Source organism: Aptenodytes patagonicus, chromosome 5 (assembly GCF_965638725.1).
Source record: "Aptenodytes patagonicus chromosome 5, bAptPat1.pri.cur, whole genome shotgun sequence".
NCBI lineage: Eukaryota > Metazoa > Chordata > Aves > Sphenisciformes > Spheniscidae > Aptenodytes > Aptenodytes patagonicus.
The window spans coordinates 18,666,616-18,693,389 of NC_134953.1; the positions used below are offsets into that span (position 1 = coordinate 18,666,616).

At 40.7% G+C, this 26,774-nt stretch overlaps 1 protein-coding gene across 3 annotated transcripts in view; it reads right to left on the reverse strand.

The window, feature by feature from the left end:
- Nucleotides 1–6,723: 6,723 nt before the first annotated feature.
- Nucleotides 6,724–26,774, reverse strand: part of PCGF6 (polycomb group ring finger 6) — a 29,340-nt gene continuing 9,289 nt past the window's right edge. The window contains exons 7-11 of one of the 3 annotated variants that reach the window (XR_012995437.1): nt 26,654–26,681; nt 23,297–23,395; nt 16,911–16,997; nt 13,083–13,205; nt 10,331–10,398 (exon numbers count right to left, since the gene is read on the reverse strand). Coding sequence is in view for 2 of the 3 variants with exons in the window: in XM_076338939.1 (XP_076195054.1) it covers nt 10,342–10,398; nt 16,911–16,997; nt 23,297–23,395; nt 26,654–26,681 (271 nt within the window). In the remaining variant the exon portion in view is untranslated. Of the gene's footprint in view, nt 7,058–8,741; nt 10,399–13,082; nt 13,206–16,910; nt 16,998–23,296; nt 23,396–26,653; nt 26,682–26,774 lie in introns of those variants that run through there. The other 2 variants (XM_076338938.1, XM_076338939.1) reach the window with 2 other exon arrangements.

Sequence of the window (26,774 nt, forward strand, 5' to 3'; positions counted from 1 at the left end):
CTGAGCTGTTTTGTCTTCTTTGCTGCTGCTTTGCCTTGGGAACATACCGCGGTGTTTGGCCTGCAGCTGGTTCAGTCCTGTCCCCAGCAGTCCCTCCGGTCCCCTGCAAAGAGCTTGGTGTCGGGGTGCAGCTGCCAAACTCTGCTGCTGGGCTGCAAGGCAAGGCTGGTCCCACCAACGGCAGTAGGGCATGTCTGGGTCTCACCCCCAAGTGCCTGTCGCAGTGGCCCTGCTTGGTAGAAGAGTTCATGACTGGCTGGCCAAGGGAACAAGGTCTCCCATGGCCGAGCGCACCCTCATTTGCCCAGAAAACGGACTCTGAGGCTTTGATTTGCATCACACCCCTGACAGTTCAGTCCCAAGATACCTGCCGTTTCTCCTCCACCCTGCCTGCCTGCTCAGGGGTTAAAAATAGCCTATTTGTTTGCCTTCACAAGTGAAGATAAAGCGATTCACACAATAGCAGATGGAAGAAGTGAGGGTGCACTCACCTCCCAAGAAAACCCAACAGTCAAAGGTGCCCACAGAGCTGGCATGACCAGCGCTGGCTTATATTCAGAAGATGCCCACACTCTGCCTGAGATGTGCCTGTAGAGGGGCAGACGGGAGGGCAGTGGGGCACAGAAAGAGCATGGGCAGGCTCCCTGCTGGGTGGCCCTGCCAGCAGCACGCTGTCCTATTGCCTTCCCGTTCCTGCCTTGTCACGCCACATCACGGCAATCTGCGCCCCAGAGCCCCAGGGGCACAGTGTGACAGTCACAGGCTTCTCCGCTACCACTGCAGGCCAGGAGCAGCGTGGCCACTTCCCTTGACCCTGCCACGCTGATAACCTCAGGGATGACGCCCCAGCGAGGCCGCTCACCGTGGGGTGATGCAGCCCTGCGGGCGGGTGAAGCAAAGGGCACCTTTTGGAGGCAGGGGAGGGGTTTCAGGGCATGGCCGGGGCAGCGCATCCCACCAGCAGCCCCCCGCAAAACAGTGTGGAGCAACTTGGGGTGCCTAGGCAGAGCTGGGGGGGGGGGGGGTGGGCAGCACACAGCACCTGCAGAATTAAGTCCAGAGCACTGGCACATAAAGCAAGGACTGACCTCCCAACACCTCCCAGCTCAGCTGTCAGTTAGGAAATGCAAACACACAGCATTTCTCCCAACCCATAGGGGTAATAAAAGGCAGATGTGACTGTGCAGCTAATGTAATATATTCTGAACCTCAAATACCCTCCAGCGCTGCTTTCTTTCTGCCCCTTGAGTATAAGCAGCCTGACCTGTCCCTTACTCCCAGCAGCCTGACCTGTCCTTTATTCCCAACAAGCCTCCATTGGGATTCCTGCTTGCTCAACTGGCTGGGTGCTAGCAACGAAGCTGGGAATTTTACTTCAGTGATACTGATGCAGAGGGGCTGCGGTTGTGGAGGAGGACAAAGGAGCCGGGGAGGATGAAGTGCTGTTTTGGAAACTGGCTTCTGACCAGAATTAGCTCTTTGCAAGGGCTGGCTCCAGAGATTTCCTGCGTTTCTGGAGCTCTGCAGCGTTTTGGTGCTGTCTCATGATGTTAAGCTCCAGTAACGGGAGGGGGGCAGCAGGCAGGGAAAGGACATGGGCATTTAGGATACACCAGAAAGGACTAGGCTTGAGTTTAGATTACATTATGATTTTGACAGCCCCGCTGCTGGGCTCTGTCCCTGTGATCTTACAGGGTCTGAGCTGCCAAGCTTTAATTACCCTGATAGCAGCAAATGACCAACCCCACAAATGCTCTCCCAGGACTGAGGGTGAGCGAGAGCCCTTGCAGGAGGGGGACATGCTGCTTTCCTGCAGGACAGAGCCTGACTGGGAAACCAGCAGCAGGCTCCCAGCTACTCATGTCCAGCCTCCGGCTGCAACACTTGTGCTGCGGCAACCATGGAGGGGAGCTGGTCCTCCAGTGACATCCTCTGCAAGCACAGAACCAGGGGGAGCAGGGAGAGCTGCTGACCACAAAACCCAGAAAACCCAACCCTATCAAACCCCATCCCGCAAGCCTCTATTGGCCCTTTGCTAAGTCCCATCTCAGAAAGTCTAGTCCCATGAGGGAGACTTTGCAGGAGATTCATCCCCTGTCCCAGTCTCTCCCAGCAGCACTTGCCCAAACGCACCTGGACGCAGGAGAGCGGTGACCCCACAGGCACACATGGAGAAGGCAGCCAAGGGCCCTGGTGTCCCAGTGCAGACACAGCCCCTGGGGACAGCTTGCTCTGGCCACTTCCCGGTGCCCACATTTCAACTGCAGAATCAGAGAAGGGACTGCCTAATGCCCAACTGAGGTGTGCCGAGCCCCATCTGCTCAACTCCTGTGGGGCCCCCAGGTGGCTGCCACCATTGGGCAAGAGGGCTGAGCTCCCCACTGAATGTGTGGTGACATGTGGCCAGGAGGGCTTGTGCCTTCACTTCTTACCCTAAGGGAGCCCCATGCCCTCACTCTTCTTGTCTTTAGGAGGAGAATGAAGACAGCAGAGAGGGATGGGCCTGGCTCAGCATGTTACCAACACTGACCTCCAGCTATCTCCATCCAGGCCTCCTTTTCTATTGCTGTCTTTTCTTCAGGGTGACTCCTTTCACCTGCCAGCTTATATGCACCAGAAGGCTTCTCCAGCGAAGCACTAAGGTGGAACAAGGAAATAAATCCTCCTTTGTGGTCCCATCTTTCTTACTGAGTTAAACACTAAGGCTGCCAGAGGAAAGGAGTGAGTCACGCTGCAGATGCTTAAAGATTTATACCTCTGCAGAACCTCGACCTCTCAGATAAAAGGCAGCTGTGGACACTGACTGTGCCATCAGCTTGGGAAGAAGCAGAGAGCAGCCATTTCTCCACGATGCTGCGTTGCCTTCATCTTTATGCCGGGGAGAACTCCAGCCTCCATGCAGCAGTGCAAGCTCCCACCACAGGGCTGGGCGGTTGTTTTTTTTTCCTGGATGGAGATGCTGGCCTGTGCACTGTGCAGCTGTGCTTTGGGGCTGCCCGACTCTGCTCGTTTCATTGCCATGTAGGTGAGATGGGACAGTCTATGCAGCCTGGGATGTCGGCTAGGGCAGGCCTGGGTCACGCTCCTGCTGCTCCAGTGATGGAAGAGCCTTGTTCCCATCATGATCATGGAACCAAGGGTCCTTCAGCTCCACCAGAGGTTCCTGCAATAATGGTCTGTGCTGAGATGTACAGCTCCTTAAAAACAGAGAGAGTCACTGCACACAGAGAAGTTTTGCTAATGACGCTTGTCCGGATGCTGGAATTCATTAGAGTAAACTAAAGAAAAAACAGCCAAAGAAAAAAAAGGCCAAACATTTTCCTTTGGCAGGAATGCAGACATCTCCTTTTCCAGACTGGGAAAGAACCCTGTTATTCAGCAAGAAGGAATCAACAGGCAATTCAGAGCAAACTCTCTTCCAGCACCTTTGGCTGGATCCGTCCAGCTCTCTTCTTGCCAGCTCTAAGCACAGAGACCTCATAGAGGAGAAGAGCTTCTTCCCCAAGTGAGTGACCCACGCAGAGCCCTAACGCCAGCAGCCGAACAGATGCATCGGAATGATCAAATGTCCACATCAGTGGGGCCTGACACTTTAAAGCAAAGTTTATACCAAAATAGCATGAGCAGTGTAAGCTCATCCCTGCAAGTCTTCGCAGGCATATGGGAATAAGGATCACTCGGCTAATGCAGTGTAACATGCAAACAGGGCGCTGCATGGAGTGCGGTGAGAGAATGCTCATCAACTCTGTTCTGTCCCAGCAGATTCCAGCTGAGCCAGAAGGGCTGCAGGGCTGGGGTCTGCAATTATGGGGACGGGGGGATGCACTCCTACAGCAGGGCAGTACAGCCTGTGCAGGGGTCTTCATCCAAAACCCTGCAATTCACCCAGCTAAAAGAGAGAGGAACCTGCAACTCTGTGATAAATGAGTATATCCTTGTTAAAGCAGGATGTACCACCAAGGACACTGCTGCCTGGAACGGACCACCCTGATGGAGCTCAGCTGTGTCCACCGTAACACAAAGAAGGAGCAGTGTTCATGATAAACACAGACACGCCTGCTTAGATGGAAGGGAAATACCCAGAAAATTTCAGAGTGCAATTCCAGAGCCCCAGGCACGCATCCACATGCTGCTCGTAGATGGGAACAAAACTCTTGGGGTGCTGTAAGCATCAGCTCTGAAACAACAGAGGCACCAGAGTCCGTTCCTATCACAGCAGGGCCAGCTCAGCTGCTTTGCCTTTCAGCAGAGAGGCAGCTGCTGGCTGCCTGCATCCCGGAGAGCACAGGAGACACAGGCTCCTGGCTTCCCTACACTCGGAGCGGGCTTGTGAACACACTGACACACACGTGGTCATTCTCCGGGACGGCGTACGCGCCCAGACCCGAGTGTGGTCTGTAAGAACGAGCTGTTTGGAGATGTCATTTGGAAAAGCTGAGGTCAGACTGAAAAACTCAGTTTGCACTGAGGCTTAGAACATCGTTAAGTTTAAGCAAATTTTCAATGGAAATGCAAAAAAACCCGAAACCTCAGACACAAGGCTCCTCATTAGCAAATTCCTAGTCTAGCAAAGAGGCCTGAGAGCTGTATGAATAAGAATGGCTGGCAATGCTTGAAGCAAGCCAAAATGTTTCAGCAAGCCAAAATATTCTCAGGCTAGATTCTTAAGGAAGCAAGGATTATGGGATTATACTGGGACTGCATGTCCCCTTTACCCCCCAGACCCTTCCCCAGTAATTTTTTTTTTTTTATGCTCATCAGCTTAACTTCAGCCACATTTGAGAGAGCTGACGGTCTCAAAGATACCAAATTCCTCCAAGTTTCATGCACACGGGTATAGGTGAAATACATTAATTGATTAAAAAGTTGAGTTTCCCTTACTAGACTCCAGAAAACCCATTCAGAGCGCAAAAGTTATGAATGCCTCAACACACAGAGGCAAGCTTCATTGTGGGCTCATTTGCAACCAAAAGACAAAGTTGTAAAAGAAAAAAAAAGCCACCCCAGAATGGAACAAGCATCTTTTTTTTTTTTTTTTTAAGCTGTTCACCAACTACTTGTTTCTTAAAACCAAGTTTTTTCTGTTCCTTTTGGCTGAACTTCTCCATATATAACCGAATCAATCCACTTGCAGCTGGAACAACCTGCAACACAACAAATTCAGCCCAGATGTTTATCATTTGGCAAAATTTTAAACAAGTAAAAGTAAAGTCTTCAGAAGAAACACACTTCATTGCTTTGGTAACAGGTACTGTTACCAGTCCTGTTATACCTGCATTCATGAAGGGGATCTCAGCAGTAGTCTGTTAATTGCCTGCCCTCAAAAACCCAGCAGTAGCGTGGGGTTTTCCATTCACAGCACTTTACAGAAATTACTGCACTAGATGGACAGAGCTGAGAAGTGAAGAAATCTGTTCAAGGTCATACAGCAAGTCAAGGACAGAGCTGAAAAGAGAATGCAAGTGCCCCTGCGTTCAGCTTACCTGCTCACACAGAGGAAGACCACCACCATTCCTGTTCTGTATGTTGTGGCACATAAATAATCTGCTATTTTATTGCCACCAATAGGTGAAATATTTTCCCATGTCCCATGAGGAAGAAAAAGGAGATTGCAGGTTCTTGTGAAGGGCGTCAGGCTTCTCACCCGGGGAGTTCTTACCTTTCAGTCCCAGGTATATGCAAGAAAGGACACAACGGTTCATCATTTAATAACTGCTTCTGTCAGCACAAGCTACAGAAAAGCATGCTGCAAGCACTGTGCTCTGAGCACATCGTGGTATCTGAGAACGACTGGTTGCCTCCCAGCACCACATGAAAAGGACTCCAAAGCAGCTCTCCCAGGAACACACTGCTTTTCTCAATCTTTGCCGAGTCCACACCACCCACTTTTCTACCATTAACGTTTCTCTTGGAAGAAAACAAACATTTTAAGATATCATTTCCAAATAGATGATATTACCAAGCAATTAGAAAAATATAAGCTCTCTTTTCCACTTTGGGAAATATTTCTTTTGCAGATCGCTGCTGCTTTGATACAAATGTATTGTTACTATACTAAATCAAAACCCAGTAAAGATGGTGATACAGCTCCAGCAAGAATTTTGCAGCTCCAGGGCAGCCAATCGATATTGGCATTTCACCTCAGATGAGATTACCATTTGTCTCTCAAAACCAATAAAGTTTGACCTGTTCAGTGATTAAACCTGTACCTACGGCAATCTTCTGAAACCTCAGCAAATGTAAGTATCTGTTGGCTCGTTCAGCAAGGGTTTCTTAAAGATGACATGGGTAAAATTCAACATATGATCACATCGCTGCTTCTCTTTGTGCTGAACTAGTTAGGGTTACAGAAAAAAAAAGGAGGTAGAAAAAACAAATAAAAAGCAAAAGTGATGAGAATGCGCCATTTGCAACATTCTCTCCGTCTCTCAGCAAGTATCTATCACAGCAGAACAAGGGTATTTTAAAGTACCTAAACATTCAGGCTGGCACCTGGTGCACTCTATTGAGCACGCAGCATATTAGAAGATTCAAGTGGACAACTTGACCATCTCCCTTTAGAAGAAAGAGATGTAATACATAAAAAACACCTATGCCTCTGTTAATAGGCTCTCTCTCAACTGCTGGAGTGAATCCTCCCCCACCCCCATTTGTAAGGAGCATAAATTTCATAATAATGATACTCCACACTGAAGAAAAGTGAAAACAGAAATGCCAGGGATGTAATTTTAATTTGTTAGTGATTGTTAACATAAATCATCGCACATAAATGGCTGATGATTCCCTGAAAAGAAATTCAGCACAGACTAGTATTAGACAAGCTTGAATGATTTTTCAGTAAAACTCATTGGTTGTTTCACATCTATGGAAGTCAGTGTTAAGGGTTCTTCCGGGCTCACATGTGCCACAGTCTGGCGGCAATGCAGATCAAGGCTGGGTGCAATAGCGGTGTTCAGAACATAAATGATAGTTACACATTGCCATCGCGGTGCCCCTCCATTTAAAGAGAGCTCAGCTGCGCATTTCACTAGTCTCTTGTCTTCTTATTACACTAAATCTGTATTAAACACAAAAGAAAACAGGCAGAATGTAACCAACATGACTCAACGCTCATGACTGGACTGTAGCTTAATTCTGCACTGGGCCTCACCATCTCCTCCTGCTGGGAATTAGCAGATCTGTAAAGCAACTCAGAATTACACTGCAGTACAAGTAGTATTTAATTAGGATCTGTGTTAGCCATGACATTGCTAAGTAGGTAACCAGAAAATAAAACCAGAATTATTTCATCAAGCGAGGAAACAATGATAGCATCTGTAAAATAATGAACGAGTCCAAGCACACCTACCCTTCACTTCCAGAGCACGAAGCTGGCTCATCTCCCATGAGGGCAGAGACGCCATCCCATAGACGGCCTGTTACGGAAGCTCTTCTATCATCAGGACCAAAAGTGACTGGAGGAAAGCCAAGGTTAAAAGGAGACCAACAGAAATAACACAGCAGCAGGAGAGTTGAAAGAAGATTGGCACATTTTAAAGCAAGCAGACTGATTATCTTTATGCAGGAAACTGCACAGCCCACAGATCAGCCTTGGCAATAGCCAAAGGTCACCCCCGCTGCACGCTGATGTGCCAAGCGGAGCCCCAGGGGGGTACTGCAGGAGCTGGAGAGCAGATAAAGCATCAGTGCCTTCAGGGTATGCTTTAAGGTGAAAGAAAGCAGGATGTTCAGCCAGGAAAACTACGCTAAGAATATGCTTTCTGAAGGCAGATGAGGAAGAAATAAAGAGAGAAATGGACAAATGGGAAATAAGAGGTCACTAAGCATTCATACCAAAATATCGCAGGCAACAGATCTTCAATCCTCCTCATTAAGCCACTGAAAGAATGAAGTAGGAAGTCTTGGCCTTCTGCATTTTAGCTGGCATGTGATTTACCCTACAGAAAACTTCTCTTTAAAGATATTGCAGAAGCCCTTTTATTTTTTAAAAAAACAACCAGAAACTGACACTGACGACAGAGCCAGTGGCAACATAGTCATCTTGAGGCTATGCAAGTCAGCAGCATGCTAGAATGACATTAATTTGAATTAACTATCAGCTTCTATACAGCTGTTAAACCTTGCAAATGAGACTGTCTGTAGACATGAAATTCAAGCCTGGATTAGGGGAGAATTTGCAATGTAAATGTGACTATACTGCTTTTTTTTTTTTTTTTTTAAGAATAGAGCTATGCATAGAAAACAAACCGATGAGTGATAATGAAACAGGAAGTGGCAGTACGAAGTGTACGAGCCAGATGCCTTGTATAAAACCAGGATGATCACCACGGCAGAGGAAGATCCAGTTCACAGGGGACTTGATAACAACAGCCATAAACATGAATGAAAAAAATCTAGAGGTGGCTTTGACAAAAACATGTACATATTGAGGAAAAAAGGGGTTCTGTAACCACACAGGATTATTTCTCCTGTATCTGTGTTGAAAAAATCATCTTGACTGAGCTACTTCTCACTAAAATCCTCATTAAAATGAGAGTCCCAGAAATTCCATGTTACTCCAGCTGAAAATGCTGCAGTTAGCTCCAGTGCAGATTCCGGTATTAAACTACCCTTCACCATCCAACCTCCTAATTGAAATTTGTCATTCTAATAACCCCAGAGCACATCCAGCAGTTTCAATATCTGCTGCTATAATTTTGAGGCTGACATAGGGAGCATGGCATGGAAATACGAGAGCTCAATTTTAAATTGGCTAAAATAAAGTTTATTTTACTGTTACAATATATAATCTCTTATCAACACAACTCACAAAGTGTTTACAAAATAATCTCATTTTCTGCTGCATTTTAAACACTACTTTTATACAAACTTTAAAGGTAAAATAGGAATTTGTAGCTAGAAATGTTTTTGTTATATTTTTTTAGAAGCATCACAAGAATGACTTCAAACAAGACTTTTTTCTTACGGTGTCATCTTCACAGACAAAACGGAACGTTTATTGTAAAGACCTGAGGAAGGATTCATGAAAGCTTTCTTTAGACAAAGGATGCCAGTCCTCTTAGGTTGACAGCGAGCAAGTGCATTTGAGCTAACTTAGGCGCTCTGAAACGCTTTACAAAGGAATCTCCTCCCTTTCCCTTCACTGACTCTAGGGAGGGGAGGGAGCCTGGAACATAACGGTAGCTTTCATGAATCCCCACATTGATGACCTCGTATGCAGTGAGACCACAACACGCAAAGCTCTGGTCCTTAATGCTGCGCAAGAAACCATGGAAATCTTAAACCGAACAGAATTTGAAGTATTACAGTTGTCACAAAACCTACTATTCAATATGTTAAAATTAAAGTTACCTAATGTCCTCTGTGAATCTGGTAGTAACAGGCAAGTATTACATTACTCAACCCCGGTCTCCACTACAATGCGCTAATTAATACACATTAGAAAGAGTGGAAAAAGCTACCATTTTCATTGCTGCTAGAAAGATATGTGCTAAAGTGAAAGGATTTATGCTCCTGCCAGTCAAGTCAGTTGACAGATTTTACATGACAGCAGAGTCAGGCTGACAGTGATTATTTTACATACAGCAAGCAGGTAGAAAGAGGTGCTACTTTTTTTTTTTCATGCATAGTTTAACCGGCTTACAGCCAGCTCATCTCCATTAAGACTAGAGATGCATGATCCACCATTTGGTATAAGCCAAACTACCAGCAAATATATTTCCAGTGCAAACAAAATTGTTTTTCTTCAAGAAAAACAACTAAATTTAATGCTACTTCTCAAAAAACAATGCTTATGATGTGTCATTTTCTACCCATTTTGGTCTGCATTTCTAAAGTTCCCCTCCTCTCCTCAAATCACATCCAAAGACAGATGATCACAGTACACTTTTGTTTTAGGCAAATGACTGTCTCCTCCCCAGAATAAGTTATACCGCCCACTGAAGATCATCCCTGAGAGCACTGTTCTAGCTAGACACTTAGAAAGTAAGCAATATCTCATAGCTTAGAGGAAAAAAAAGGCTGTTCACCCCGTGAGATCTTGTGGTTTTAGAAAGTAAAAAAATGCAGCTACTCTGAGCATTTAAATTCCCTGAGCTGAGTGAAATCTGAAGACAGTAATTTGTAACACAAAGCATAGCAACATCTATAGCTGTACTTACAGAAGCTGTAATTTTTTACAGTGGTAAAGTCAGACATTAAATTACAAGCATACAGCAGTTAGTGGTGGTTCCTTTTACTTGCTTCCTGTCACAGGAGATACGATGGCCTTCTTTGGTGAAAAACAGCAGTGAAGAAGCTTGATGACTCGGATACTTTTGCCTTCTGGTATTCTAGCAATCGTTAAGTTACAGTTAGCGGAGATACTACCAGGCCATAGTGCAGTACAAGTAAACCATCCTAGAGAAGAGAAAGAAACAGCATCATCATACTGCTTCACCTTCTCCACGAGGCATTTCCGTCACCGCCTGGTACGACAGTCACTGCGTGGCAGAACCTCAGCTTCAACCTCACTGACCATTTTATACCATGTCACTTCCATATGGCAAATACAAGTTTTGAAATATCAAGGCAAATAATTATATTCCCCTCTCCTCTTTGAGATGGAGAAGCATGTTAAAAAAAAAAAGGTAAAATCTGGTACTTTGCTTTTATTTTAAAGTTATAATGGAATTAGCTCATCTTCATACAATAGGCTCTTGTTTACAACTCATACTGCTTTCCACATGATACTGTGGGGCAGAAACAAAAAGTGATCAATTAAGTAGTTCTAGAAGGTGCTGCCAAAAGCTGTACTGGAAGAGCCCGGACTACTACTACACATTTATTAAGTAATGAATACAAGGGATAAAAAAACCCCCCAAAACTATTAGCTTACTAAGTCATGTTTCTCCTCTTCTGAGGCTGCTCCACATAATAAAAAAAAAACCTTTCACCTGTGAAACAGGACACTTCCTGACTCATTAGTCTTACTTATGTCACTTAATTCACACACAGCTGGTGAAAGGTCTAGCACTTAGTCTGCTTCCACCATTGATCCACTGGGAATCTGGATTGTTGCATTAGACCTATTTATATGGACAGGCTTTAATAAAAGTTTTCTTTTGAAGAGAGAACTGCATTAATCACAACTGACATGTTAGAACTTCTACCATATTTTGCTTCTGATGTTTTTGTCTATTAACATACGGGACCTAAGATAACGTAAGTTCCAGAGAAGTTACGCAGTTCCATGTGAGGGGGTATACTAGCACATAAAACCCCCAACTTTTTAATTAAAGTTAATGACAAAAAAAAAAGCAACAAGACTGTCACCACTTTACAGGTTATGTATTATAATACAGTAACAGTAGAAAATACTGTATTAGTCTAAAACACAGTGTTTTGGAAGAATATGTTTTTTTTAAACAATAATTTATTATCTATGTAAAAATGCTTTTGACTGGTTGGTGTAGCCTCAACTACTCATAAAAAAAGTCTCTGAGCCATTTTGCATTGGAGGAAATTTAAGATTAAGAAATTGATCTCAAAGACTCAAGAGGACAGAATGTGCTTCTCCATGCCTCCGTGACATGCTCTTTTTCTTCCTTTGGGAATTCTTTTCAGACAGTGCCTATCAACACCTCTATGTTCTGTCTGGAAGATGACCTCTTATTAGAAAAATAGCCTTGTTTTGCCTCTAGTGCCATGAAGCTCTTTCAGCAGAAAACCACCCTAATTGCTGCTGTATATAATTATTTTTACTCTCTCTTCTACCATTAGTTTCTTTAACTTTGTCTGGCAGCTAAATGGTGCCACTGGAAAGAAAGTGTCTGTTGGGGGGGGGGGAAGTGCAGTATGTTATTTTCAAGGGAAAAAAAAAAGTGGAAGAGCTATTGGAATTTTCAAATGTGATGGTGAAAGAAAACAGGTTCATAACGAAGGAGAACAGGTCTGCAACAGCAATACTTTAATCAATTTGGCCAACATGCTCATTTAGTGAGACCTGAAACTCTGCTTCTGGCTACAGATTTTGTCATTTACTTAAAGACACGATTAATATTCTAAGTCAGGAAAAGAGGGCACCAAAAAAGGAGCCAATTAAAAAAAAACCAAAAACAAAAAACTAACCTTAAAAATGTAAGGTCCTAAGAATGGTCATACCAGGGCAGACCAAAGGGCTCCAGCCCCATGGTGAAAGCCTAGATAAAAATATATGAAAAGGGCAAGTATGCTACCTCCCTACATAATTTTCCAATTTCAAAAGCCTTTCTCAGGAAGTTCCTGAGCCCTAAGTCAAAGTAACTTTGTATCAAGTGTCTTCTGATGACTTTTCTTCTATGAACTTGGTCTGTTGCTTTTGAATCTACAAACTTCTGGCATCCGCAAGTCAAATCTAAGGGAAATCAAATCCAGATGCTTTGCATCACTGGACATGGTGATATCAGTCATAAGATCAGGACTGAAGATATGATAAAAGGGATTAAAATGCAGGCACTGAGAAAAGCGGATCAAAGTATTCTTTTATAAGAACCATCAAAACCAACCAGAAGGGTCATGCTGAGAAAAAAGGACAGCACATTAAAACACCTATAGGAGAGACTGTGTTCAGGCTACAGCAAATATACATGTTCCCTAACTCTACAGCTACAGGTGATACAAACAGCTTCAGAACAACAGCAAATGCGCTCCGTGAGTCTCACGCAGCTTCACTTTCGTTTAAAGGTTGCTTACGATGACAAATGAAGGCCTAGTGTAGAGTAGATGCCAATCAACCTTAACTTCAATGGACAGGAATGAAAAAAAAAAACAACCCCCCCGTATTTTATTCCTGTGTTATTAGTGCCAGCTCACTAAATTTCCTTCATCATCTCATCCTGTTAACAACCAGAAATCCATTGCTAACTGCTAAAAGGATACAGGATGAGACAGGAGCTTTAACTCACTTATTCAGTGCCTAGCATAAAGTGGGATGACTGTGTTGCAATATGAAGATAGGATCCTGATTGTCCTCACTTCTTGTTAGGTAGAACAGGTACTATAAAGTTACTTATGAACCTCTTGGCACACAGTATGTTGTTATACCTTTGTGAAGGTGTACTTACTCCTTGTGCCTGTTAGCTACTTCAACAGAGAAAATAAGACACATTCAAGCTTCCTTTTTTGGAGAACTGTGGTCAAAACCAGTTTTTCCTCTATGGCAAGAGTTTCTTAAAGGAAAGCAGTATCTGTACAAGAAGAAAATGCTGCAATGTATTCTTTGATGAATGAGTCTTCAAATGGTACATTTGGCAGTAGGACATTTAAAGAAATAATCTATCTACACAGGAAATACCCCTATTAAACCAAAGCCAAACCCACTGCAATTCCTTCTGTACAAAGAGAAGCTGAGAGTTAACCCAGTACCAGCACTGCTTACTCTGCAATTACTCACTTTTTAAGTATTATACATTTCTATATATTTTCAGCTGCTTTCTCTAGATACTGTTCTTAAAAGGAAATCCAAACAGAGAATGAGCTCTCACTGCTTATTACAAATCCCAAATCAGGCTAACTTGGACATGCCCAAAAGAAAAGCAAAATAAAATATGATCCCTTCTTACAGCAAAACTCTCCACTGTTCTTTGCCACACATTTGTGAACCTGACCTAAAAAAAAAAAATGGAAAGGATCCCACTTGTTACACCCAGCTATAAACTTTAGAGTGGAGCTAACAGACAGAAACACCATAGTATATACACCTTTTGATGTTTTAAGAGCAGCAGCAACAGGAAGTGCCTCCACTTTCCAAATTCAATATCCTCACAGCAGAGAGTAAAACACTTCCATAGCAGACGTGTGCTAGAGGGTCACAGTAATTAAATTAGATCACAGCTCTTATGGCCTAGCTCAGGAGAGACCAAAAAAATGCAATGGCATTGGGTTACAAAAAGGTGAGAGTTACAAAGAGAGCATTATAATCTGCAAGACCTCTGTGCCAAGGGCCAGGGACATAAAGGAAGCTACTCTTTTTAGCTTCTCCCATGTGTGAGCTCATTATATCCATCAGTGATGCAGAGCTCTGAGGAGGCCAGTTTCAGAGAAGTGAAAATAACTAGCAGCTTGGATCATGTTGCATTTGTGCAGCAGAGGGGAGAAAGGTAATACAGGGAAGAAATTATATTCCCATATAGTTAATAACCAAGCTTCCTTCCTCAGCTACTTGATCAAACTCTTAATTACAGGCAGATCTCAATGCTTGGTAACAAAATTGAGCCTTTTAAAAATTTCTATCACTGTCTTCGATCTCTCCTTGCAGTAAATTCCACAAGTTTTACACTGTTTTAAAAATTAAGCAAAGTTGCTGCTTTTTATATAAATTCTGTGCAGCAAATTTTTTATGGTTTTGCCCTAAACAGAGTTAGAAATCCTATTTCCAGCTAATTAGAAAGATTCAACCAACCACCCAATTTCAGAAATGTTAAAAATCTTGAGATCTACAAGATTAAGCAAGATTTATTCCTGTTTTTTTTTTATCCTTCTATCAACTACATTCAACCACTAAAATTAGTTACCTATTTACTCCAATTAAAACAACCCAAACAGGTTACTATGAGGCCAGTATCAGGAATATTTTACCATTAGATCACACTTGATCTTCCCACACTTGCTGGAAAGGCACATAGTTACTCAGAACAGCTAAAACCCTGCTAGCTTGCACCTACAGGAGACTAATTTACCAAGGCTCTAAGGCATCACTACACGATGATACTCAGTAGGAAAAAAATCCCCAACACCCAAAATCTTCACAAAACAATCTTGAGCATTTAAGAACCATTCAGGAGGAGTAAAAGCCCCTAAAAAATTACAGTGATTATTGCCCAGAAAAATAAATCACACATAACATATGTTATGCTGCATTGTATTGGAAGAAACTTCCAATGTAAATGCTGCCAAAGAATGCATGTTAAAATTAATGCCTCTGGCAAAGAGAAACTTATCTGCATTTTTTAAATCACTTTTCTCAGCAAAAAGAATAACTGGTGACATGAATGAACTTGCAAGTGAAAAATGCGATTCAGAAGAGCAGTTATTTTTCTCCTCTAACAGTGACTGTACTCATCTAAAAAAACCCAAATGTTTATTCCTTTAAATTACTTTGTATTGCATAAGTAGCTACTGAAGCCATTTTCTTAGCATGAAGCATCTACAATGAACCTCAGAAACTGATAAATGACAACAGCAGTTTTGAAGAGAGTTTCAGCATCCTAGTGAGAGCTGTTAGGGGCATTCCAAGCTCCAGCACTGGTTTGGAAAGGCTGGAAGGTTATGATGGCACAAGATGCCCTTGGAGCTTAATGTAAAATCCATCAAATGTTCCTTTGTAGTTGTAGTCTCACTGGGCCTGGACAATTATGCCCCTCATCGAATTTTAGGCCTTGGTGAAAAAGAAACAACCCTTACCATTTTTAGACTTGACCCATTCATCTTCTTTTTCTGGCTAATTATCTAAAAGCATTTTCAATTTTTTTTAATCTTAGAAATGCATCCTCTTGATTTCTACAAAATTATATAATGTGAGACTATAAAACATGAAAATGTCACAATTATTTCAATATCAAAAAAGAAGCAACTATCGTTTATTTGCAGCGATTTATTTATTTACATTCCTACTGTAACTATTTGGCATCCTAAGAGGTTTTGTAACAAAATGAAGAAAAATTAAAGATGAACCTGATTTTTCAAATTCCCTGCCAAAAGTGACTATGAAAGCACAAGACTTCACAAAAAGCAAAGACCTTTTTGTGTTTGTTTGCCCAAGAGAGCAGGCTTGCAAGAATTCATCACTAGCATACTGATTTTGTAATAACGAGACTTGAAACATCACTGGAGAATGTATCCAGAGACAACTGTTCTCTTTCTGGAGCTGCTGACTGGTACTTAGCCACTAAACATCAATCAGGCAGACCCAATTCTGACAAGAAATGAAACCAATGCAGTTTTCCTTAAAATGGCTTCCCCAAGAGCATTTTTCATACACGAAAAGCTTTTGTGCTAAGATGAAGTCTAAAAGCATGTACATTTGACTATACCCCTGGACTGAGAAATAAATCATCCCCCTGCTATTTACTGAAGCTTTTAGTAGAGGGCACTTCCATCTCTATGTGTTGATTGCTCTATTTACTTACAATGAACTCATTACATCAGAAGCAAATTTGTTACCAGTGCCGCTTCCTCCTGGTTTCTATCCCCTGCTCCCAAAGCGGGTTAGGTTACATTTTCATTTTTTCTTCATGCTATTATATAAACAGCTAAGACATCAAGTATGGCATTTATTCCCTTTGACTGCAGAAACTGTACACACCACAAGCCTCAAAGATTTTTAATGTCTGCCAACACTAGCATTCCTATTTGCAGAGCCAGCAGCACTTAAGACAGTAAGTTATCAACAAGAAATAGTTGGCTATACACTCATGCTGTGATCAGGACCGGTATAATATGCATCAAGCATATTAATTGCATTCATTACTCTGTATCTTTGGTTTGTGCTTTTATGAGCAAGTTCATTCCCCTGACCCAGTCACAAGGCTAGCCTTATTTGGTATGCTTCAGTCCTTTGATTTCTTGCAGAGATGCAATCACCAGGGAGGAAGACAAGGAATGTTAATTGAAAGAAAGGCTGGTATAATTTATCACTGATAAGATAGCAACTTTTTTCAGAATAGAAAAAACACACCCACAAAAACATCATATCCAGAACATCAAACCATCAAGAACACTCTTAGCCCACGGTATACTTCTCAACTCTACTTAAAATATAAAAAACATTTTGCATAAGCTGGCGAGATTTTCTAAGTGACTTCTTCAGACAGGTTGGTGCTACCTGATAGCTTAAGAAAGACTTCTATTTTAAAACAGAAAAGCCGGCACAAAGCCCCAGCTGCCACACGTACCTGTACTGCACTCTCTCCTATGGCTTGACGAATTTCCCTCAGTGTCTGGTAGTGTTCTAGCAGGTGATCACCACATATTATGTCTACCTGTGAAAGAACACAAACATGGTGAAGTTCAACCTACCTTTGGATTAGCAAAACAGTATCTAAGCCCTTTAAATATGATTAGAAGAGTTCAATTCTAGCATGTTAGACACTAAAGCTATCTTTACCTTTGTTGTCCAAATGTATTTAGCATGCATAGCACTTTTGCACTGCCCTAATGCCTCCCACCCACGCCCCTGATGTGGGGCTCACTGCTGGAACAGAGAGGACAGTTTACTGTTTCACTCCCAGTTTGGTGCGTCTGCTGAAAAAAAGCTGTTTAGTAACAACTGTGATGAATTTAATGGAAATTCAGATCATGTATTAAAACGATCCCACAAACATCGAGTCATTTATCAGTTGCAAAAGAGGGCAAGTTGGTTGTGTCACTGACAGAAAATGAGCCATTGCTAGCCTCATTCTTATCTTGAGTGAGAAAACACATGAATAAGTCTGCTTCATACGACTGTTTGGAAGAAGTGTTTTAATAGAAAAGAACAGCTCACTGTATGCCACTGTCAGCAATTACTTCACACAGTCCTTCTTCAAAATGCAATCAATACTTCTGTGAGGCAAGTGAAGGGCATACTCAGCAATTCTAAGCAATGTCCTCTACTGCAGCTGAACTATGTCAATGATGTCTGCAATTCTGGAGGAGGCACTTTTGTTAAGTAACTGCCCACAAAAACAGTAATTTTTGGGAAAAAAAAAAAAAAAGAAATCATAATGAGATATTCTGAATTCCTTGCCTTGACTATTATGAAAAATAAGCTTCTTTATGAAAAGTTACTATGAATTTACTGTGCATAATGTAAATCCAGTCTCTAACATTCCAAATTAGAGCAGCTAACACAGCACTGTTTCTCTCTCAACTGCAGCTTGGTTACAGTTTCCTTATGAGCAATTTCTAGATATGGAAATGAGAGGGCTCTCATCTGCAAGTAACAATGACAAAACCTCAAAATTAAAGTTAAAGAGCATTGACAATGAGCTGTCCCACAGCTTTCTGCAAGGAAACCGTTTAAGCTCTGCCACTGCAGTAGTCAGGGAGCATACTGCAGTATCATTACGTATTCTCTTACATGGTCACTTTCCACTATAGGATGCACTCTGTGCTTCAGCTATTCAGTTCCCTTGGATTTATGCTCTTCTGCGTGCTGACCCACTACCTCTCTCTTGTTCTTCATGAAAAGATTTAGGAAGATTTATGCCTCATGCTGGCAGACCGCATTGTTCTGAGAATCAGGAATGTGGGAATTCTACTCCTTAGGGGCTCAAAAAGGGCTAATTTACTTCACTTCATCTGTATAATATGAGAACGATGTAGAATACTCCGTTCACGTTAGGTTGAATCTTAATGTGCAGAAGATGTAAACTGCTTAATATTACTTCTGCTTTTAGCTTCTAGGAGGAAACCAGCAAGTAAAAACTAATCTGGACATAACACTAAATATTGATTAGATATTGATCCATGTATATGCACACGTGTATACATTTAACATCACCATTTGATGTATTTAACACAGAACCTGGAAGAAATATATTTATTTTTCTTTTTGAAAGCTGGTTACAGTTATTTCTGCTGTTTCCTATGCATTCTAGCCTCTACAGTTATTACTGCAGGAAGACAGACATGTCTGCTTTGCTTTCCAGTGATATATGGAGTTTAATTACTTCTGCTTTATAAGCTTACTTTTCTAATTTTTATACTATAAGGCACTGAAAACTCAATCCTGCTCCCACTGAAGCATATATACATACACATTTTATATATTCTACAGAAACAGAAAATCTAATCTATTTGCCCAATAAACGATGCAAACAGACACAGTGACAACTGCTGACAATCTTTCAAAACAGAACCAGAATGCTTGTTTGAAAATGTCCCACTGTTGATCCTGCTGCTCCAGTTTCAAATGGTAGTCATCAAAGATACAGTGTCTTCTAATAAATTGGGAAGTTTTTCACATTTACCACATTAGAGTGCTCTGAATACCAAATGCCTAATCTCCTCATTCCAGCACCAAAGCCTGAATTTCTGCCTGCAAATTGTTATGCTAGGATTCATTCTATAAGGACAAGAGAATAAAACATACAATGAAAAAAATACCAGTTCAGTGTGAAAATCAGTTGCAAAATGTGTCTCAGAGGAATCCTTGTGCCATACAGGAATTAATATATTCCATTACAAAAGAGTCACCAGCAACACAAGTGCTATGAATTTACTACAATTTCAACCGACTGGTAAAATTGAAGCCAGCTAGTACTGATAGCTAGTGAGACAGCAGTAAATATGGTTTGACGTTTTGCTGAAAGGAAACATGAAGGTGTAGCTGCTGAATACTCAGTCACTTCTGTTAAAATTCTTATTAAAGTAGCCTTTCCATTATGCCATTTATTTTCTTTAGGCGGCGTGTTTGCTATTAGAGCTGTTTCTCTAAAAGCCACGATAACAGACAATTACAAATTAATACTCACCAAGTAAGACAGAGATAAAAATGGAAGACTTTCATGTAAGGGACATCCCACATAAGATTCATCCCAAGGGGGAATTTGGCCCAGAAAGCAGTAGACCTCAATCCATAGTTTCTATGCCAACCCATACTATCCAGGGAAGGACAAGGAAAACACAGTTTTAGAGATTGACATGAATATTTGGGCTAGTTATTCAAAAAGCTGGCAAAGCTTTCCATTTCCTCTAGTTGCTATTTACTTTTCAAGGGCACCAGATACTTCTATTCCAAGGTCTAAGACTGGCACAAAGAAACTGCATCAACAACTACACTGTACGAGCACAGACTTTCTTCCAATCTTTCCCCAGGCTGCAGTTTACACATGCTCTCAGGAACGCACATCTGATTATGGAACATTTCTATTCCATAGGCTACATTAATGCATTCAGACCAGCCGAGCCCCAAGTCTTTCAGCAGTCTCTCTTGTCCTTACAGAATGAATGGCAAGAAGGGATAATGCTGCTGCAAGATGACCTCAAAGGAAGTAACACTTTAAAGAAAACTTCGCATTTTCTCCCCACTCTTCAGCTGAACACAAACTATACAGATGTGCATCAGATGTCAAAGCCAAGTATCTAACGGATTCCAAACACCACAGCCTGTATTTAGCTCAAATTAAATGATACCTACTTAGCTCTTACTACCAATTACAGTTGCTCAAAAATTATTTTCACAACCCCCCCTATAAATTTCAGCAAGAATATTCGAGAGACCTTGTAATTAGAAATATATATAGACACATTCAGAAAATTAATCGTTGCCCAAAGCATAGAGATCAAAACAAAGCACCAGAAAGAGTAAACTACAGTCTGTCAGCCAAAGTGATAGATAAAAATAAATGAAGCCTTAACCTTTCAGATAAACTAGGAAATTTGAATCACAATCCATTTGCAAACTCAAATACAGAAGTCTGAAAATAATTTGAGGCCTCAGACTAGGAAAAGAGAACAAAGGCAGTGGCTTCAAAACTGATTTTTACACTTTTATATATAATGTCACACAAGTCAGATGGCTTATTTCACATTTTCATTAACCTCAATCCAACCCACTTGTGCAGGTCAATGAAGAAGGGCAAACTAGCTAATATTCCACACAAACAAATTAAGTCAAAGAGGTCTAAGTACAATCAGTAGTTCAGGAGAATGGGTAACATACTTTCTATCACTTGGTCACCAAATCAGCTCTAACAGGGAACAAGTAAAACATTCTCGAATAATACTTTTGCAGACTGTCAAACTAAGTTGATATTCAGTAGGAACTGATTGCATTCACAAAATAACCACACCTAGCATCCTTACTGGAAGTTTCAACAAGGAAACCAAGGATGCGATTGATATATGGAGGAGAGAAAGGAGGAAAGACTGTTCCCTCCTTACAGTCAACTCTTTTCAAGTTCCAGGTAAGGCACAGTTAAACACTGTGGCAGTGTTTTCTGTAGATAAATGCGGGGAAAAAAATACTGTGAATGTAGTGCACTTTAGCTCAATAGTGCCTGAAACGTGTGTTTCTGAAAAGAAATCTCCTAGCTTCCTAAGGGAATCTAGTTCTTAGACTCTAGTCCCAAGTTGAGTGCATCAAACTCATGACAATTTATATAAAAATCTATTAATTTAGGTAATGAAGAACTGGAGAGAGTTAGAAATCAAGACTAAAGAATTAATATTAAAAAGAAAAGCTTTTCGTCCTAAGTTAGTATCTATTTCTTCTTTAACATACTTTGGGGAAGCCTACAGGAAATGAACCACTGCAGTCCTCAACTCTCTTCCAAATTTCTACAGCAAACTAAAAAAGCAGCCAAGCACCCTCTACATTTATATTCTCTGCACATATGGTTTACAACTTATTTCCCTAAATTCTTCTGCCTGTGCTAATTTATATTCAGGTTCTCCTTAATTTTGTTTTACAGTTTCTGTTTTATTAGCCATCCTGGGAAGTTGGAGTAAGACATGATTCATTAGGCTTATTAATCTTTAATGACATATCTGACATCTCTTTTGCTTTCTGCATGTTTACCAACAAAACATCAGCTTCAGTTCTGCATACTACAATGAGAAGGCAACAGCTTAGTACATACACTCCTTTACTCTTAAGTCCCCATGTGACAAAGAAATGCTCAATCAGGATAGGAAAAATACTTTCTGCTTCATTTCCCTAATTCCCTAGTGTTCTAAAAATAAGCCTGAATATCTTCAAGAAATCAGTCATGATTTGTGGCATGAAAATCAACTACAGGTTTCCAGTGACCAAAAAAAACACTCACTGAAAAAAAAAGGGAGCAAAGCAGTTAAGAGGGGGGAAAAAAAGCAGCCAAAGGATCTGACTGTAGAAGAAAGTAGGTTTAACATTTCCTCCAGAAGGCAGGGCTTGCACAGAAGAGACCAAGAGATTAGAACTAGCCAATGATTGTGCCTTACTCTAGAATGGCAAACTGGATACTAGCAGAGGTAAAAGCGACTGGGTCAGCATCAAACAACATCTTGAGAAAGGAAGTCTATGAAATCATCAGCTTTTGAGACACAGTAACATTTACCCAGTAACAGTGGATCATATCCTGTCTGGTGAAGTCCAAGCAGAAAGTAACTAACGGGGGAAAAATTCTCAAGTTATCTCTATTAGATGATCTCGAGACTGCAAAATCTGAAAGACATCCAACACACAGGCCTAGCTTGATTTTGAAAGATGGGTAACTGCAGTTTCCATTACAGATGCTCAGTGTTCCTGAAAATTGAGATTCTGATGTACTAAAGAAAACACAAACAAAAAACCCCAATTCCTTCCCCTCAAATAAACAACTCAATTAATGCAAGAAGTTTCTCTAGTCTCATTTTGAGGAAACTTTTATTTGTTCAGAGTATCAAGTCACCACGACCTAAAAGCTACAGAGACTCTCACTGAGAGGAAACCAGCAAATGAAAATACATTACTTCCTCAGAATGATGAATAATTCATATCTGATTGTCACCACTGAAAAGCTAAGTGGCATGAATAAATACTCATTACTGAGGCACACAGTCATACTGTATTGTCTCAGATAGTTACCTGCTGCATGAAAACACAGCCTTAACTCCAAAGCCAGTACCTAACTTCAACCATTTGCCTATTCACATCAGTATCAGCTTGATTTACCAATAACTGACAGCTTTAAGAATCATTTACACATTATGGAACTCCTGCACCTTCTCAACTGAATGGTTGCTGAAATATATTGAAGAATTGAAAACTGGTTTTGACATGCAATTCCTATCAAAATGATTGAGAAATAGTAAGTTAAATTATTTTGTACCATATTCTGCTCCTTTGAATTCTTATTTGGAGGCACGTGCCTACATTTGCATTCATATCTTTCATTTCAACACATCCATCCACAGTATCATTCTTTCTTAGCCCTTGTTTGCTTCAGTTAAGTTTCACTGTTATTCAGCTCCTACCTGTGTCTGCCTTCATATCCTCCCACACTCACACACTTTCCTGTCTACATACTCAGTTTTATCTTTGAAACAGCAGTATCTTTTGGTTTTGAATTTCATCTGCTGAAATCTTACATGGCCCTTCAGAAACTCTATACAAATAATCAAGTATTATAATGAAAATGTAAACATTGCAAATGAGTTGGGAGAGTCGTTCCTCGCGGATCACAACATTTCAAACGTTTCATTCTTTAATCCTTGCTGCATTAAAAAAACCCTAACATTACTTCTAGACTCTAATAAACAATGCAAATGTTCTGCCTGAAGCGAAGGCGTTACATTGATCACAGTGAACTTGTAAGTGCCTCTACAAGTGGCATACCTGACAAGTAGGGTCCAGATCCATTTTTCTTCTGAGGAATTTCTCCACGTGTCCAATTGTTGCCTCCCCTGAAACACGCACAAACTTCTTTTCCAAAGGCTGCAAAGAATAAACATAAGATTTTAAGACAATGTACATTTTCAGCAATCATCCCTCGTAAACCCCAAACCCAAGTTGAAAACCCAGTAACAGAGGGTGACAGCTTAAATTTTTGGACCCTTCCCTGCTCTACTTCCAGATTACCTCATAGGGAAAGGACTAAATATGTATTAAGACTCCAGGTTCAAACTTCCTGCTGTTTAAAACAACCTTTAAAAATAACCAACTACTGACTTCAGTCCTATTTCACTATTAAGTACTGGAGAATGATATTTGCTGTTAATTCTGCACAGAAATTAGTATTACACAGCATTTTAAGAACTTCTCCCCCCACAAGCATTTACTCATCAGAAGCACATGAACTATTTCCTAAAGTTTCCTTATCAGGCTTCTGTACCAAACATGATTCAGATAACTAAGCTCCTTGCATTATAAAATGACATGGTTTAAGTCTTTTAGCATTCTAGAAGTATTATGGCTTGGGCTGGAATCAACTTAATAGTCCATGAAATTCCAGAATCAATTAAAATATACTACTATGCAGAACACAAGGGCAAGACTGGTCTGAAATATTTTTTTATCATTTCTAAATACTTTCACAGCAAGGACTGCAATGACAAGACATCTGTTATGCCAGCCTCAAAAATTTTAATGGGTTTCTCTTCTACGGATAAAATTTTAAACGGCTGACTGGTGATATGGGCGGCTAAGCAAAGAGGCACAAAGGCAGAGCAGATAACTGCATTCAGTGTGATAAATGGATTACCTTTCGTGTCAATTAATTGGATTTTTATGTTGATGTCTGAACAGCTGTGATTTACTATCCAGGTTCATCATATTCTTTCAATTTGAAAGAAGGGTCAGAGGGTCATGGACTACCCTTGAATTCAATCATGAATTTAAATATGTATCCATGATAACTGTGGTTTTGGAACAATAGTTTGATTTATTCATGTACAAGAGCTAGAAATGACAGTCAGACCTGATCTAGGGAACCATGCTGCTGCAAGCTTGATGATACTGAATTTATGCTTGCTGCATGTATAAATCACAGTTTATGGCCATGGACCTTGTAACCTGTTCTCTCCCCCACATTCCCACTTAAAAAAAAAGGTAACATCTAGTGCAGAAAAATAAGACAGATGAACAAGTAATTGAGGACAGAGCAACGCTAAAAATCGATCAGGGTATGTTTTGTGAAAAGTGGATATGAAAGAGGATTTGGAAGGTTGATGAGTAAACCTCTTGGTCATGAAGTGGAATAAAAAAGCATGAAGATATAAAGCGTAGTGAAGAAAATAAGGATAGAAAGGAAGAAGAGATAGAGTGAAGCAGGGGGTTAGCATACAGCAAGGAATTTGAAAATGTTGTAGAAAAATACCAGTTAAAAGATGTGATATTTCTTAGAATTCCCATAGATGATATAGAAGTCTAAATATGCACATAAGCTGAGTGGCACTTTAGTCTATGGATAACAGGATTATTTGCAGCACAGAACTATTCACTGTGAGTAACGATGGGCAGCCTTTCATCTTTAACTCTAGTGTTCTGAGGATGTTGAAGTGAGCAGGAATATTTATGGCTTAAAAGGGAAAAAACACAACCCCAAAAAACACTTACACACACACAAAAAAATCCTTTTTCTGAATCATAAGCACTCCTTAATGGTGTTTGAGCCAAGTATCTTTTTTAAAAGGCAAAACTACTCGCATTGGAATGGCATGTTTCAGAGGAAATAAGTGTTGACACAAATTTCAATATTACAACACAAGTTAATAAAATGGTTGAACTGCCCTACAGTCATTCTTGTGTGGCCCAAAATAAACAGGATAAAAAACAAAGCAGAAAGAAGTGCAAATATGAGACAGGAAGGATGGGAGGTGATACAAGGGCAAGAAGATGAAAAAAATAGTGTGAAATATAAGGGTAAAAAGAAGAAAAAATGCTGGGTAGGCATGGGGGTGTAACAGATGAAGAAAATTGACTGCAGACATTTTCAGGAACATTGCCTCCGTTCTACAGATTAATTTTGTTTTATGAAACTACACTCACATTTCAACTCTTTGTGAAAATTCTTATTTCTGTATTTGAAAGTTTGAAATTGCCTCCCAAGCTCTGCCGTAACAAATGTAATTACTATTAAAAATAGTATGAATAACTGCAATCAAATCTAACAGTTCAGATTTGTGCCTGAAAATACATTGATTAGAAATCAACTCAGCTGAAAACATGAAGGAAATTAGTAAAATGGTACAATCAGGACAATGCATATTTAAGTTACTAACACACTTTTTTCTCAAATTCTTCAACAGTAAAATTTTCCTGCTAACTGTACCACTTAGGTGTCTCTTATATTCTATTATTCTGTGCCATTCAATCTTTTGAGTCCTACGATTCCAATACAATGAAAGATTAAATGCAACATATACTGAGTAATTTTAAATTAAATCTCCTTCTTGCCCTTGAATAGTCTTGTTTTCTAAATGTTTAGCCAAAATAGTGGAATGACACACTGAGCATCTCTAACTACAGCATATGAAACCATGAAGGCAGCAAACAACGTGCAGTTCCTCTGTGAATTTGTACTGAAGCAGCTCAGTAAGAAGATCTGTAATGGAAGAGCCATATTCTTTAGCAAGGATCAGGAACACTATTTCCTGTTTAGCAGAACAACCACCGTTCAGACAACAAACATTGTTAGTGAAGGGATGGAGAAAAGAACAAGCTTTCTGCTGGCTAAGGAAGCGTATTGTGCTGTCTAGACAGTTTGTGTATTTTTTTTGTTATACGTTTAAGCACATAGCAATTTATTATACTATTTTTATACCGCAGGCTATGCTTCCTCTGAATAACCTATGCAAGCTTTCCACTACAATTAGAGAATCTTCTTCAAAAAACAGTATTTTAGACAACGTCTACACCTTTGTTTAGGATTCCAATAAAAGCTATAGTAGTGCATCTTTTGGAGAGAGATGCAAGAATAACAATCTAGAATCACCTAGGTGAAATTTCATCACTATCATTCCCATTCTCCCACCAAAACTTTAATTACGTAGCCACAGAAGCATTCTTTTCCCATTCTGTGATACTATACAATAATAGGTTTGAAAGTATTCTGTAATCCAAGGTTGATTACTACTACGCTGATGAAAGTTCAGGCTGCACTCAGTGTAAGAAAAACAAACTACATTAAATACATTCAGGTTATACATGTTTCTGAAGTAAATCGTAAGATAAAAATTCAAATCACATCTGCACCTTAAAATTCCCTGTGCCTTCGTTAGCTCTGAAAAACAAGAGAAGAGTAAACACAATCAGTATTGCTAAGGTTAACACTTATTAACACCCTCAAGCTCTTTATTATAATAGTGACTTACTG